This window comes from Oncorhynchus mykiss, chromosome 8 (genome assembly GCF_013265735.2).
Source record: "Oncorhynchus mykiss isolate Arlee chromosome 8, USDA_OmykA_1.1, whole genome shotgun sequence".
In the NCBI taxonomy this organism is placed as follows: domain Eukaryota; kingdom Metazoa; phylum Chordata; class Actinopteri; order Salmoniformes; family Salmonidae; genus Oncorhynchus; species Oncorhynchus mykiss.
The window spans coordinates 27453428-27470996 of record NC_048572.1 but is presented as its reverse complement, the minus strand read 5'-3'; the positions used below and the strand labels follow the sequence as shown (position 1 = coordinate 27470996).

The 17569-nt window shown below is 41.6% G+C and overlaps 1 protein-coding gene across 1 annotated transcript in view; it reads right to left on the bottom strand.

Annotated features, from left to right (window-relative positions):
* The window catches only part of nudt14 (nudix (nucleoside diphosphate linked moiety X)-type motif 14), a 91971-nt gene that overhangs the window by 12691 nt on the left and 61711 nt on the right, over window positions 1–17569 (bottom strand). The window contains exons 3-4 of the mRNA XM_036985210.1: window positions 6188–6252; window positions 3031–3286 (exon numbers count right to left, since the gene is read on the bottom strand). Of these exons, the coding sequence (XP_036841105.1) occupies window positions 3031–3286; window positions 6188–6252 (321 nt within the window). The remainder of the gene's footprint in view (window positions 1–3030; window positions 3287–6187; window positions 6253–17569) is intronic.

The window sequence follows — 17569 nt, the reverse complement described above, 5'->3', positions numbered from 1 at the left end:
TTTGGTCATATCAGAAGGGGTGCCTTCGCTCACGTAAAATAAAGATTTTGAATGTTATATAATTTTTGGGCATCTCTGAGAAATGTTCTATAGATTCCCGGGGTCAATTCATGTTTAATTGAGCTCTTGCCGTTCACGCAGGCAGAACTACAACCGGTCTGACATAGCATTGTGATGAAGCCACTCTCACTATACTGGAAGTTAATAGGAAGATTACTTTTAGATTGCGAAAACTACTATCATACTGTACATGTCAGATTTCTGGACAATGTCATAACGCAGGAGGTTGTCGGCTCTCGAATGAACCATTGATCATATTTTTGCAATATTTCTACCTCGCGAAATGTGTAATTTAACAGAGGGTCTACCACATTTCTCCTATTTGTCTGTCTTCAGCAGGGTGTAAAATGCATGGTGCCGTTGCAAATGTCAGACTCAACTCTGAAGCACACAATCTGCAGGTTGAACATGACAAGATTGTAGACTCCTAAATTGATAGTGCAGTTTGTTTAGGTGGTTGTACAGCTAACTAGCTACTTCACATGATGATATTGACTTTGGCATTATTGTGTGTAGCTATGTTTTCTAGCTCCTTATCTAGCTAGCTAGCTAGTTAGCTAGCCAGCCAGCCCATAGAGAGCTTTGCGGGTTTTGTAGTCGACTTGAGTGAGCCGCAACAGATTTCCACACCAATTCTCCAGTTGCAACCAACCTTATTATAACAAAATTAAACATTTGTAGCTTCCCATAATAAGTTGGGTGAATTTTGCCCTTACTTATGATGCCATCTATTTTGTGAAGTGCACCAGTCCCTCCTGCAGCAAAGCACCCCCACAACATGATGATGCCACCCCCATGCTTCACGGTTGGGATGGTGTTCTTTGGCTTGTAAGCCTCCCTCTTTTTCCTCCAATCATAACGATGGTCATTATGGCCAAACAGTTCTATTTTTGTTTCATCAGACCAGAGAACATTTCTCCAAAAAGTATATAATTGTCCCCGTGTGCAGTTGTAACCGGAGTCTGGCTTTTTTATGGTGGTTTTGGAGCAGTGGCTTCTTCCTTGCTGAGCGGCCTTTCAGGTTATGTCGATATAGGACTCGTTTTACTGTGGATATAGATACTTATGTACCCGTTTCCTCCAGCATCTTCACAAGGTCCTTTGCAGTTGTTCTGGGATTGATTTGCACTTTTTCGTACAAAAGTACGTTCATCTCTAGGAGACAGAACGCATCTCCTTCCTGGGCAGTATGATGGCTACGTGGTCCCATGGTGTTTATACATGCGTACTATTGTTTGTACAGATGAATGTGGTACCTTCAGGCATTTGGAAATTGCTCCCAAGGATGAACCAGACTTGTGGAGGTCTACAATTTTTGTCTGAGGTCTTGGCTGATTTCTTTTGATTTTCCCATGATGTCAAGCAAAGAAGTACTGAGTTTGAAGGCAGGCCTTGAAATACATCCATAGATACACCTCCAATTGACTCAAATGATGTCCATTAGCCTATCAAATTTCTAAAGCCATTACATCATTTTCTGTAATTTTCCAAGCTGTTTAAAGGCACAGTCAACTTAGTGTATTGTAAACTTCTGACCCACAGGAATTGTGATACAGTGAATTATAAGTGAAATAATCTGTAAACAATTGTTAGGAAAATGACTTGTGTCATGCACAAAGTAGATGTCCTAACCGACTTGCCAAAACTATTATTTGTTAACAAGAAATTTGTGAAGTGGTTGAAAAACGAGATTTAAATGACACCAACCTAAGTGTATGTAAACTTCCGACTACAACTGTATGTTGCATAGCCGCACAATGTATATATGTGCATGCTAGTATGCATATGTGTGTGCTTGTATGCGCCTGTATGAAGCAATGGGTGTGTTGAGCCGTATAGGATGAACACGGCCCTAGACGCTGATCTTGGCTCAGTTTTGCATTTTCCTCACTAACGGTTAACCTCTCTAGGCTAGGGGGTGGTATTTTCACCTCCGGATGAAAAGCGTGCCCAAAGTAAACTGCCTGCTACTCAGGGCCAGAAGCTAGGATATGCATATTATTAGTAGATTTGGATAGAAAACACTCTGAATGATGTCTGAGTATAACAGAAGTTATTTGGCAGGCGATACCCCGAGGACAAACCATCCAGGAAATGTTTTTTTTGAGGTGACAGTCTTTTCAATAGGTTTTCTATGTGGATCTAGATTTCTAAGTGACTTGCTTGTAGTTCCTATCGCTTTCACTGGATGTCAACAGTCGTTAGAAATGGGTTGATCTTTTTCCTTTGTGTAATGAAGAAGTAGGGCTGTTCAGAACGAGGGTCGAGTCTAGTGTACTGTTGTGGTTGGGTGCGCGACCTGAAAGCTCGCTCTACTTTGTTTTTATCCGCTATCGAATGCAGTTTATCCCGTCTTAAATTTGATAGATTTAAGTAAAAAAGTATCTAAAGTTGTATTAGGAAAGTTGTTTGAGATGTTTGGACAACGATTACAGGTAACGTAGATATTTTGTAGTCATGTTGCGCTAGTTGGAACCAGTGTTTTTCTGGATCAAACGCGCCAAATAAATGGAAATTTTGGAGATATAACGACAGAATTAATCTAACAAAAGGACCATTTGTGATGTTTATGGGACATATTGGAGTACCAACAGAAGAAGCTCTTCAAAGGCATGAATTATATCGTTATTTCTAAGTTTTGTGTCAAGCCTGGCGGGATGAAATATTTTTGTCTGTGTTTATTTGATGGGGTGCTGTCCTCAGATAATAGCATGGTTTGCTTTCGCCGTAAAGCCTTTTTGAAATCTGACACGTGGCTGGATTAACAAGTAAAGCTTTAATTTGGTGTATTGCACTTGTGATTGTATGAAAGTGAAATATTTATAATAATTAATTTGAATTTGGCGCTCTGCCATTTTACCGAATGTTGTCAAATCGATCCTGTTAACGGGATTTGATCCCTAAGAAGTTTAAGTTTAAGATTAGGGGAGTGGAAACTGATCCTAGACCTGTAACTAGGGGAAAATTAACCTGTATGAGGTGATCCTCCGCAGCTTGGCGACTGGAACGTCGTAGCCACACTCCTCCAGTACCTCCTGCCTGGCGATCTCTTCCAGCGACAGGTCAGCCTTGTCCACCAGGCCAGCGCAAAGCTCATAGGTCATCCCCACTGAGCCTGGGGGCGTCTCCCCGCCCCCAACCGCAGCCCCCTCTTTCTCCTCCGCCACCTGCTCGCTAGAGTCAGGTGCCTTGGGCTTGGTCCTCTCCCACTCGCACATGTACACAGCTGCAGGAGGAGAGAGGGAGAGTGGGTGGAGAGAGTGAGAGGGGTTGAGCTAGATAGCAACAGATGTTACAGTATAGTGACATCGACTTGGAGGCCTATATACCTTTTTCTCAGTGATGTATCGTTCCTTTCACTTCGACAATTGAGTGTGATAGTACGCAGTTCATATCAAAGTCTAGGTTTTAATCCTTCAAATAGGCCACAATTGAGATATAATAATTGTCTGAAACTTTGTTTCTGTGAACTGCATGTCTAGTAAAATCCTACGCCTATAAAATCATGAAAAGCATAACCTCTAAACTCATTAAAAAAAACTTTACTGGTGGAAGGAAAAAACGTAATAAGAGTGTGATAAAAATAGGGTGACACATTTACTTTAGTCAAACAACTCAGCTTTCGACCAAAAACGCCTGTGAGTGATTTTGTCGCCTCACAATGGCCTTCAAACAAAGGCTGACCTTTTTAGACACATTGTTCCTCAAGCAATGGGAAAAAAGTAACTGACTACATCCCAAATGTCACCCTATTCCCTTCATAGTGCACTACTTTGACCAGAGCCCTAAGTAGTGCACAATACAGGGAATAGGTTGTCATTTGGGACACACAGACATTCAATGCAAGGCCTTCCTTCCATTCTGTGGAGCGCACTGTCCCCAGCGCCTTAGCGGCGAACAAAGGACATTGCCTGCCTCGCATAGTAACGGGGGCATTTTGCGCACTATTACACAAGGAAGCATTGTGTTTGGAGGTGAGCTGGAGTAAACAAATGCATCCAATGCTTTTTTTTCATAGAGTGCAGACACGAGGTGTGTTTGTATGAAATTAAACTGGAAGATAAAATAAAATCAAAGTCCACTGATCGCGTACACAGTTTAGCATGTGTTATGACAGTGCAGCAAAATGCTTACGTTGCAAGCTCCTAACAATGCAGTCAAATGTCAAGCAATTCAAATGTAAAAATAAAATCAAGAATACGGCACTGTAGCAGTATTAAAATGCAATCTATACATACAGTGCATTCGGAAAGCATTCAGAACCCATCACTTCTTGTTACATTACAGCCTTATTCTAAAATTGATTAAATGTTGTTTTTTTTTTCAATTTACACACAATACCCCATAATGACAAAGCAAAAACTGATTTTTTGAAATGTGCAAATTTCTAAAATATAAATAACTAAAATAGCACATTTACATAAGTATTCATACTCTTTACTCAGTACTTTATTGAAGCACGATTACAGCCTCGACTCTTCTTGGGTACGATGCTACAAGCTTGGCACACCTACATTTGGGGAGTTACTCCCATTCTTCTCAGAAGATCCTCTCAAGCTCTGTCAGGTTGGATGGGGAGTGTCGCTGCACAGCTATTTTCAGGTCTCTCCAGAGATGTTCGAACGGATTTAAGTCTGGGCTCTGGCTGGCCACTCAAGGACATGCAGAGACTTGTCCCGAAGCCAATCCTGCGTTGTCTTGTCCCAAAGCCAATCCTGCGTTGTCTTGTCTGTGTGCTTAGGGTTCTTGTCCTGTTGGAAGGTGAACCTTCGCCCCAGTCTGAGGTCCTGAGCAGGTTTTCATCAAGGATCTCTTTTTACTTTGCTCTGTTCATCTTTCCTTGATCCTGACTAGTCTCCCAGTCCCTGCCGCTGAAAAACATCCCCCAGCATGATGCTGTCACCACCATGCTTCACCGTAGGGATGGTATTGGCCAGATGATGAGAGGTGCCTAGTTTCCTCCAGATGTGACACTTGGCATTCAGGCCAAAGAGTTCAATCTTGGCAGGAGAATCTTGTTTCTCATGATCAGAGTCCTTTAGGTGCCTTTTGGCAAACTAAGTGGTTTGTCATGTGCATTTTATTGAGAAGTGGCTTCTGTCTGGCCAATCTACCATAAAGGCATGATTGGTGGAGTGCTGCAGAGAGTGTTGTCCTACTGGAAGTTACTCCCATCTCCACAGAGGAACTCTGGAGCGCTGTCAGAGTGTCCTCCATGCGTGTGTGTGTGCACTGCTCCGCTTATAATACATCAAATGTAAGACGGATGAGATCTGCATCTGCACCTCACCCCATTGTAACATGCACCAAAGACATTACTGATGGGCTCTCCCCATGGCTTTAGCAACCTTCCCTAGAATCAGTTAAGCGGGTGAGATATGGGCCCCATTCCCCTACCCTTTGACACAAATGATTCAGGGTTTGAAGATCTAAGAGGACGGGATACATGTAAGCACGCAATCCTTCTACATAATATGGCGAATGCTCCACAGCCTACCACAAGCAGCCGAAAATAATATATAATTAAGCGCCTGTTTTCCCCACTCATCGGTCCACACCAGGGTTGGGTTAAATTCCATTACAATTCCATTTAAATTCACAAAGAAATCGACCCCAACCCTGGTGAATAACACAGGGGTGGTGGGAGATGAAGGTAGGCGTTAGCTGATGCAATGGAACAGGGCCGCGTGCCATGGGATGACTAATGGCTTTTAAAGCCTTGATGGGGCGGTGCACCAGCCGGGTGGAGAGAGTCCATCAGCATTTTTCACAGTAGTAGACAAGCCTCGACAGTGCCAGACAGATCCCAGGCCACGTGGCAGGGGGCATATTGTTGCACTTGACACGCTCAAGTGGGAGTTCAGCATAATACACAGGTGTTGGGTAAGAAGCTTGGAATGTGACAATAGCAGGGTTTCCCCACAGGGATAAAGCAAGGTTGTGGTGGGTTCGAATCAGACCCACGCCCTTCTAGCACACTTTCTCTGCCTTACTTTCCTGCACTTTCCTGTCCCTCTTCACTGTCTAATAAAAAATATATGGAAAGGGATGTGAATTTACAGTCCTTACAAGAAAAAAAAACTGTCCTTGTGGATGAAAGATGATTAGAGCAAAAAGGGGGTATTACCTGGGCGGAACTGCTTGACCAAGACGAAGCAGTGCGAGGTGGTGTTGAAGATCAGAACCGAAACACTGGAAAGAAAAGGGAGCAGAGAAAGAGAGAGAGTTTATTCAGTTTGATTCATTCATTATTTTTCAGGGGATGAATAAAAGTGAGAATCACAAAGGTTTATATTGGTTGCTGTACAGGTAGCCCCTGTATATAGCATTGTTCCTGTTATTTTATTGTTACTCTAATAATTTGTTATTTTTCTATTTTTGTTACTTCAGTTTAGGAAATACTTTAACTTTTTTTTTTTTTTTTGTAACTGCTTTGTTGGTTAAGGGCTTGTAAGTCAGCGGTTCACTACACCTGTTGTATTTGGCGCATGTGACAAATACAACTGATTTGACTTAATAAACTAAATTAACTATATTACATGACATCATCATACACAGTTGGACAACTTCCTGCTTACAGAAAACAACGAAATACATATCTACCCAGACTGCCCCGATTGAGTCTTCCCAACGTAGCCATGTGAGGGCACAAAGTGGGAAGAATATTCACTACTTGAATTACGTTGTTCTAGGCTCTAAGTGGGTAAGCACCCTGCTATGTTGATGATACTTTTGAGTGTTAACCTTTACACTCGTACCTGTATACGTGTTGAAAATGGCACCTAAATTGGAACGTAGCGGCTGTAGAGTAACATCCTGTACATACATGAAGCCAGAGCTCGGTCTCTACGATTCACAGCGCTCTAAGGGTTTTGACTGACAGCCGTTCTGACAGCACCATGCGCAACAAGAATTACCCCAATCCCTCCCGGTAATTGGACAACTTTAGCAAATGTGTCCGAGTCAGGGAAATGCTGTAAATGAAGAGGACTCAATGTATTTTGAAATATGAGATGTTGAGGCGCTTTGATGTCATATAAGCAAGCCAAACACCTGCGAGTCCAAATGTGCACTTCACAATTCCATATCATAAAACTCATGTCATATACAGCGTCAACATTTATGATCACTATGTTTGACGTACAGTTACAAAATGAAAGGTCATCATACCCTGGGTTGTTATGAACCAAATTAGCCTTTTTGTATATTGTGAAGAAATGTCATAGTGGCACATGCACCTATGTTTCCTTTCTATGTGCATCAAAATTACAATCTGTTTCTTTAAATTTCCTTATGAAACCCTCACACTAAGATTGAATATCATAAACTTAGCTAGAGTCATGTTGGCAGTAGTGACGCTTAGAATTCCAATTTCGCCTAAATGGCACCAAAAAATGTATCACTTTTTTCCCCCCACCACAATCGGTTTTTAGGACGAAACTGAAAAATAACTTGTGTGGAAAGTAAAATCATTCCCACCTGACCCAGATTGCGATTATATAATGGACTGTTTATGGATTGTGTAAACAGTAATTGTGTGATAGCAGAAATGAAGGGTTGTGTTCCAAACAAAACTACTAAACCCAGCAAAAAAAAAAGAAACGTCCCTTTTCAGGATCCTGTCTTTCAAAGATATTTGGATTTTTACGAATTAACTTCACAGATCTTCATTGTAAAGGGTTTAAAATTAATGAACATGCACCTGTGGGATGGTTGTTAAGACACTAACAGTTTACAGACAGTAGGCAATTAAGGTCACAGTTATGAAAATAAAAAAAAAAGAGGCCTTTCTACTGACTCTGAAAAACACCAAAAGAAAGATGCCCAGGGTCCCTGCTCATCTGTGTGAATGTGCCTTAGGAATGCTGCAAGGAGGCATGAGGACTGCAGATGTGGCCAGGGCAATAAATTGCTGTGAGACGCCTAAGACAGAGCTACAGCGAGACAGGACGGACAGATGATCGTCCTCGCAGTGGCAGACCATGTGTAACAACACCTGCACAGGATCGGTACATCCGAACCTCACAACTGCGGGACAGGTACAGGACGGCAACAACTGCCCAAATTAACACCAGGAACGCACAATCCCTCCATCGGTGCTCAGCCTGTCCGCAATAGGCTGAGAGAGATCTGGAGACTGGCTAGGCCAGTATTGTATTGACATGTATTGGCTTAACCAGTTGGATATATTTTAATTTTTGGATGAAAAACATTCCTGTTTTAAACAAGATATTTTGTCACAAAAAGATGCTTGACTATGCATATAATTGACAGCTTTGGAAAGAAAACACTGACGTTTCCAAAACTGCAAAGATATTGTCTGTGAGTGCCACAGAACTGATGTTACAGGCGAAACCCAGATAAAAATCCAATAAGGAGTGCTGCATTTTTTTGAAACCGCCTCATGCCAATGACTCCTTTTATATGGCTGTGAATGAGCTACGAATGAGCTTACGTTTTCCACGCATTCCCCAAGCAGTCTACAGCATTGTGACGTCTTTTTAGGCATTTCCATTGGAGAATGGCTGTAAGGGTCCATATTTGGCGAGTGGTCACATGGTGTCTCCCGGAGAAAATCTTGCGTAAAATACTGAGGTAGCCATTTTTCCAATCACTTATGAGAAAACAATTGCCTTGACGTATATATATATATATATATATATATATATATATATATATATATATGTTAAAAACACCTTGAGGATGGATCCTAAACAACGTTTGCCGTGTTTCTGTGGATATTATGGAGCAAATTTTGAAAAAAGTTTGGCGTTATAGTTGAAGTATTTTTCGGTCGATTTCTCAGCCAAAACTGATGAACAAACGGGACCTTTGCTATCTAACTGGGAGTCTCCTGAGTGAAAGCATCTGAAGTTCTTCAAAGGTAAATGATTTAATTTGGTTGCTTTTCTTACTTTCGTGAAAATGTTGCCTGCTGCCAGCAGAGCCTAGCATAGCATTATGACATGCTAAACTTACACAAATGCTTGTCTAGCGTTGGCTGTAACGCATATTTTGAAAATCTGAGATGACAGTGCTGTTAACAAAAGTTTGAATATATTTATTTCATTTGCAATTTTCATGAATAGGAAAAGTTGCGTTATGCTAATGCGTTTGAGGCTATGATTACGCTCCCGGATACGGGTTTGCTAGTCGCAAGAAGTTAAGCAGGGGGACACGTCTGGTACTGCAGGATTTGAGCCCTGGCGGCGTAGTGCGTTACTGATGGTAGGCTTTGTTACTTTGGTCCCAGCTCTCTGCAGGTCATTCACTAGGTCCCCCCGTGTGGTTCTGGGATTTTTGCTCACCGTTCTTGTGATCATTTTGACCCCACGGGGTGAGATCTTGCGTGGAGCCCCAGATAAAGAGAGGAAAAGGGCGTGGTGTTCCGTTCACCTCTAATAGTTAAATTTCTGCCTAACAATGCTTTTTTCTGATAAGAAGTAGTTCATGGCATACACTGTGAAGCCCAGTTTCATAATATTACCCTGTGTCCCAGCTGCTTGCCGTATATTCGAAGTAATCACGAAAAAAAAAACGGGCCTAATTTTGGCATTTTTCACCCTGCCAGCTCCTATTAGTTCTATTGAGCACCGTGGCACCAACTCGCCTTCCGAACGTTCTATTCCCAGCCTATTATTCTACGCCACAATGCCTGCTTTGCTATTGTTGGCAATGAGACCTGCCCACGCTGCTGGTAAAAAATGACCCATGGAACTCTGAGGTCATCCCACTGTTTCCTATAGGGAAATATAGGTATGTCTGTCTATTTTGCCAAATATCTCGCAGTGTGTATATTTAGATTTTCAAATTGGACACCATTTTAATCATGATAACCTCCTCTTTCAAAATATGTAAGGATGGACATCAGCATAAGAAAGTAATAATATATAATTCACAAGTGATAGGCTAACATTGTCACCCATCAGACTTGATTTAATCTTGACATAACATATAGTAAATAATATATGTGTGAAATTGGTTTTGATTTAGAATAGAGCATTATCACGCAACTGTAAAACAGGGGCGGTGGAAAAAATATGTAATCTACACACTTAGAGAATAGGACACTTTCACCGTGCTTTATTTTCATGCCAGCCAGGTAAGCTATATTCCTGTTGAAAATATAAATGTGTTTAATATTAGGAAAGTTGAGAAATATAGTAGGCCTAGTCTATAGAAAGCTGATGGGATCCTCCTCTCTTTATTAGTGGCCATCACTGTTTTCTCCCGCAATTGCATAGCCTACAGAAATGTTGAGCAACATGAGCTTATGGACTCTCATGAAGTGTTTGATTAGATTTGAATACATTTGCATTGATGTCAGAGTTAGAGAGTCAATAGACTGCTGAGTACCAGACAAATAACAAGTTTGGTAGGCTACTAATCACCATCAGCAGCATCAGAGCTGGTTTACCATGATTAAACGGTCACCCCATATTTCTGGCACTAAGGGAGATTCACTGGCCTTGTTCTTTCTTTCGTTTTCGCGACTCGGACAGGAGTGTGGCGAGGTTGTTGTGTTTATCTGCAGTGTGCATTCTGTAGGTAGGAGTTTCAGCACGAGTCTTATCCACTGTTCATCTGAGTTTACTTTACATTCATTCCAAGTTGTGCATGCTAGCCCTAGGGTCAATACATTATCACCGTATATTAGCTTTGCATGAAATGCCCTGCCAATGCATTGTTGTTCAGGCAATTTTTTTTCCCCTCAATTTGAGGACGGCTATATGATCACACCGGTAATAGATCCATTGTTGTATTACTTGTGAGGCTTAGCTGAGTGAGGATACGTTTAATTAACCTGTTACGGATGTTGGTTCCTGCACAGGAACCAAATCAGCGGAAATTTCAGAGCGCCACCTATAGTACTCGATAAAACTCAAACTTTCATTAAAACACACACGCAAGATACTCAATTAAAGCTACACTCGTTGTGAATCTAGCCAACATGTCAGATTTGTAAAATGCTTTTCGGCGAAAGCATGAGAAGCTATTATCTGATAGCATGCACCCCCCAAAATACCTGAACGAGACCTAAACAAAAGATTTAGCGGTAGCCGGCGCTACACAAAACGCAGAAATAAAATATAAAAACATTCATTACCTTTGACGAGCTTCTTTGTTGGCACTCCTATATGTCCCATAAACATCACAATTGGGTCTATTTCCCGATTAAATCCGTCAAAGTATGCCCAAAATGTCCATTTATGAAGGCCGTCTGATCCAAGGAAAATTCACCTTTACAAGACGCAATGTCACTTTTTAAAATTAAAAAAGTTGCCTATAAACTTACAAATCACTTCAAACTACTTTTGTAAACCAACTTTAGGTATTAATAAACGTTAATAATCGATAAAATTGAACACGGGGCGATCTGTATTCGATAGCAGCAAGTCTTGAAATCATCGTCCATTTTTTTCACTTTCATAATTTCCTGGGTGCACCCCAAGACAGGAAGTGCCTATACGTCATCCCACCAAGGATAAACTTGCAATGAAATGCCAGTATTGGCGACATCGTATGGAAGCTGTAGGCGTTGTAAACGGAACCTCATCTATTTTCTATCGCCTTAGACAATTCAAAGACTGGCGGATGAATATTTTTTTTGTGTTTTTGGTGAACAGTTTTCCCTAGGATTTTTACTCCTGAACACGTTCTGTTATAGCCACAGACATGATTTAACTAGTTTTAGAAACGTCAGAGTGTTTTCTATACACACATACTTATCATATGCATATACTATATTCCTGGCATGAGTAGCAGGACGTTGAAATGTTGCGCGATTTTTAACAAAAAGTTGCGAGAATTCGCATCATCCGTAACAGGTTTTAAATAATTAGCTTTACATTTGAAATATATTAGTGGGCTGATGGTGCCTGCATTTGATGGTCAGTCTCAGCGGAGGGAGAGAGCAGCAGACAGAGTCCGCCTCTCAACATCCCTCCGCTCTCCCTTTCCTCCACTGACACTGACCAAAAAAAGGGACAGTCTTTCAGCTGATGGTGAAACTCGAGTCGCACCGCATTATTTCGGCATAATGTACAAATTCATGTTTTTACACCTATGAGAATAGTGAAATATTCCTTGATACAAAAAAGACCCAAGCCATGAATGATAACACTTTCCAACTAATTAATTACTGATGCAGTGCTTGTTGTAATGCTGAGTGGAAATAGGAAGAACGCGCATTTTATGGTTAATAAAAGTGTTGAATACAAAGTGTTGACAGTGCGGAGTAAGAACTTAAACATGAACTCACTTATAAAAACAGAAGCTCTTTGCTATATTGACAGTCTCTCTCTAGTCGCGGTTTGAAAAATGAAATCTCACAGTATCAACTTTGCTGTAGCTTTCTTTTATGCCTGCTATGTAACACGGTAATCTTATAGAAATGTTTGGCGATCGACTAGGAATGCCTTGGAGATCGACATGACCACTGCTCTAGAAAGTTGAGTGAAGTTCAATCTAGTGCTTCTCTCAGTGGGCTGATATTTCTGCACGGCAGACCCGGGGCTACTGCAGGCGCGCAGTTTAGAGGGAACATTGCTCTTTATGTCCAAATTATCTTATGCAAATCATTGGTTTCCTTAGCTCAATGAAGTTAATGTACATTTTGTAATTTGAGTAAACTATCCCTTTAAAGCCTCAATAATGGGATTGTAACAGAGGGTATGACAGTACAGCAAGCCACGTACTGTAGCTAACTTGCCTGTCATCGGCATGTCACACAAAGGAGATGGCAAGCTAATCTGTTATTTTATCTGAGCAGCTGGGTCGGAGTGAGCATTAAGGCACACTGACTGACCCCAGAAATATTCAAATACCCACTTAGTATGGAGTTGCTTTGATACCAGCGTGGTGTATGATTTAATTGAGGTATGTGTTTTGAATTTTGTTTGTCTTATTGACTCTGGGCTGGTTTTGTAATGGATGTATTGCTGTGTCACTATGCAGAGTAGAGGGTCTCTAGGTTAGGGCATCGTCTCAGCTGCACTCATGGATGGCCCTGTGTCCGTGTGTGACAAACAGACAGTAGTGCCCTGTGTGTATTATAATTTTTGGTGGTGGAGACTTAAGGGCTGGGGTTTGTGTTGGTAAAGCGGAAGTGTCTGTAGAGGCAGGAAGCCCTGCCCAGTCTCTCCCATGGAGTGTGTTGTGTGCGTTGTGAGGTGATCCGATGCAGGGGAACTTAAGTCTTCAGATGAAATTCACTACTAAGATCCATGCCATCTACTATTTATTTTGTGTGTTCAGCAAACAGAGGTATTTTGAGATACTTGCATAACTTTATGAAGTGGGTTGCCTGTCCTAGTTAGTATTTACCTAGCATCCGCTACGGGAATCCCTTTGTATTTGTTAGCATTCTGCTAACTGATACTTTTTGGGATATTTTTTGATGTTTGGAAAATAAATAGCCCCCTTTGTGTGCACCGCCGGTAATACCGTATGGGACAGGCACAGTGTGAAGGTATGAAAATCTGGATACCAGCAAACCGTAACACACTTTTTTTTCAATCTACACACAATACTCCATAATGACAAAAAATAAAAATAAGTAAGTATTCAGACCCTTTGCTAAGAAACTCGAAATTGAGCTCAGGTGCATCCTGTTTCCATTGATCATTATTGAGTAGTTTCTACAACTTGGAGTCCACCTGTGGTAAATTCAATTGATTGGACATGATGTGGAAAGGCACACACCTGTCTATACAAAAGGTCCCACAGCTGACAGTGCATGTCAGAGAAAAAAAACCAAGGCATGAGGTTGAAGGAATTGTCCATAAATCTCTGAGATAGGATTGTGTTGAGGCACAGATCTGTGGAAAGGTGCAAAAAAAGTATATGCGGCATTGAAAGTCCCCAAGAACACAGTGGCCTCCATCATTCTTAAATTGAATTAGTTTGGAACAACCAACTCTTTCTAGAGCTAGCCACCCAGCCAAACTGAGCAAATCAGGGGAGAAGGGCCTTTGTCAGGGAGGTGACCAAGAATGCGATGGTCACTCTGACAGTGCGCCAGAGTTCCTCTGTGGAGATGGGTGAACCTTCCAGAAAGTCAAGCATCTCTGCAGCACTCCACTAATCAGGCCTTTATGGTAGAGTGGAGTATGCCAAAAGGCACCTAAGGGACTCAGACCATGAGAAACAATATTTTCTGGTCTAATGAAACCAAGATTGACTTGAATGCCATGTGTCACGTCTGGAGGAAACCTGGCACCATTCCTACAGTGAAGCATGGTGGTGACAGCATCATGCTGTGGGGATGACTTTCAGCGGCAGAGACTGGGAGACTAGTCAGGATCGAGGGAAAGATGAACAGAGCAAAGTACAGAGAGATCCTTGATGAAAATCTGCTCCAGAGCGCTCAGGACCTCAGACTGGGGCGAAGGGTCACCTTCCAACAGGACTAAGCCCCTAAGCACACAGCCAAGACAACGCAGGAGTGGCTCCTGGACAAGTCTCTGAATGTCCTTGAGTGGCCCAGCCAGAGTCCAGACATAAACCTGATCAAACATCTCTGGAGAGACCTGAAAATAGCTGAGCAGCGACACTCCCCATCCAACCTGACAGAGCTTGAGGGGATCTGCAGAGAAGGGAGAAAATGCCTAAATACAGGTGTGCCAAGATAGCGTGTAGCCTACTGCTTTTGAAAGTTCATGTTTGTTGCATAATGCAATTAGCGGGAAAACAAGTCAAAAACGCACAGCACATGCGAGCGTTCTCATGTGACAGAGATGGAAATATCCGTTAGAAATGTTGAAAGATGGGAGATCTAAAGCTGCAACTAGCATGGGTTGCTAATATAACTAAGATTGTGCCTTTGGACAATGAAATAATATTACATGAGAGAAATATATGTTACTTGTTTCAATGGCATTTGGAAGACTTTAGAAAATAATTTCCTCCAGGTTTATAGAAACAAATTTTGTCTCGGCTACTTCGAAACAACGTAAGACATGCCTCATAAGAGATGGGAGAAAATAGTAGCTCTTTAATAGTGGCGTCCAAACCGTTAACACACAATTGCATTTCGAATTGTTGCTGGAGTGAAACGTGCATTTATAACAGGACCTGTAGCAGCAGCTCTCGCGTTCTTACAGATTTTCCGCTCAAACTAGACTGTATGCTGTGTGATAAGAATCATAACGACTAATGAAAATACACACACACTAATTTAATTCCACTAAATTATGCAAATTAACCTATATACCGATAAGCTTGACCAGTCAAATATATTTATGTTGACCGGTGGCAATTTTATAGTTTTTTCATTAATTTTTTTAAATCGTCCAAAAGCCAGCTGAAGGAAACCCTGCACATACAGTACACACAACAATTATAAAAAGGAGCCTGGGTGGGGAAAGTTCTTTATCGCCAGACATGATGATTGATTTTGGCTTCAGGGCACTGATTAAGAAAGGCTATGTTCCATTTTAGGGCCCTCTATCCCTTCCTTCCTTCCTGCCTCCTTTCCATCATCCCTGCTCAAAAAGAGGAAGTCCCTTCCTAGGGGCTGAGCGCTTTGCCCTCCAGTAGGAGGACGGGAGACTGAGGCGATCAATTCCATTTAAATTCAGTGAATTTAGAAAGTAAATTCAAAAGCTGCAGGTTTTCTATTTCAAATGTGGATTTCTGTTGATTTTTTTTTAACAAACATTTGATCAAAATTACCCCAGGCCAGTCCAGTGTTAGCAAAAGGAGAAAGGGACATAGGGGCAGTGTACGGTATGGCTATGCCAGATCAGGGCTGAAGCGGGACAAACCAGCCTGCTGCTTTTACCCCAAAGCAGGCCCGGGCTTGTCGACTGTTCAACGCCGCTTCCCCCCAAAACCTGTGCTAAAATGGTTAAACGGGCTCTCTGAACATTGCACGCACAGTTAGGCTTGTGGCCTTCTCCGTGGGGCTTCTGGCTAGCCATCAGGGAACAGTATAGGGCATAGTATCATACATGAGTGATGAGGACAGATCACAATCCTCAAAGAAGCGATGCTTCAGTTGGCTTAGTTGGAAGGCGCATGGTTTCTTATAACAGTAGTTGTGGGTTTGAATCCAACATGACCCACAGATCCTACTGTATGCGTGTTAATTGGATGTCCCTTCAGATAAAAGGCAAAAGTCTCTCCTAAACTACCAAAAGAACAAAAATAATTAAGAAAATCTCTTTCAATTAATGAGATGGGAATGGATGCCCACTCCAAACTAAAATTTAAGAGTGTTCTCTCCCTTTCCAAGTCACACCATTACAACTATTCTCCCCCATCCCTTCAGATTGAAACAAACTCTGGGCTCTCTACTCTTACCTTCCCAGGGCCCGTGGTGAGGACTAGTGCAGCACAAAGGACTGCAGTGGGGTCTGCTGTAGTGGTAGTAATGACATGAACAGATGCTACTTCTAATGGCTATACCCTTCACCGCTCGCTCCCCCATTAAAACACACCCAAACAAGCATGCAAAAGCCCCCACAAATACACACTTTTTAAAAATCTGCGCAATAAACACGTGCTGGTACACAAATACTCCAATAAACAAATGTGCTAACATAACACTGAGTTATGTAGGTAAATGCAGTGCATTTGGAAAGTTCAGACGCCTCGACTTTTTCCACAATTTGTTATGTTAGAACCTAATTCTAAAATGGATAGATTTGTTTTCCCCCCTCAATCTACACAAAATGACAAAGCAACCACTGTTTTTTAGAAAAATGTTAGTTTATTTTATATATTTTTTATAAAAAAAACTGAAATATCAAGGAAGTGAGTGTGTTTATACAGGACGTACCGCCCCCGACCTTCTGTCAACCAATTATGTCAATGTGGACCTATACGGAGAAATACAGTGCCCTCCGCATTGTTGCAAAATTTGGAAGGTGCACGTCAGTACAGAGCTCAATCTAGCTTCTGCAAGCCTCTGGAGGTTCCGCAATTGCGTCACACCCTCTGTACAGAGCTTCGAGACAGCATTGTTGGATCAAGCAAAAATGGTCTTTCAGCTAGCGCGAGTCGGCTGTACCTACGCCAAAACTCCCATATTTTTCATCCTATAGCTTGTTCTCCATATTCTCTTTAAATAGTGAGCCAACACGTTTTCAGCACTTTTATTTCAATGACTGATCAAAACAAATTCTCTCTCATCTTGACATATAGTGAGCAATATGTTTGGAACATCAAAACGCTATCAAATAAAAAATCAAATAAAAATAGGGAGATTCGTGAGAATCGCAATACATATCGTTTCCGCACCTACAGTTGAAGTCGGAAGTTTACATAAACTAGTTTTAATGACTCCAACCTAAGTGTTTCAACCACTCCACAAATGTCTTATTAACAAACTGTTAGGCAATCTACTTTGTCCATGGACACCAGTAATTTTTCCAACAATTGTTTACAGACAGTGTATGTCAACTTCTGACCCACTGGAATTGTGATACAGTCAAATAATCTAAGTTGACTGTGCCTTTAAACAGCTTGGAAAATTCCAGAAAATGATGCCATTGCTTTAGAAGCT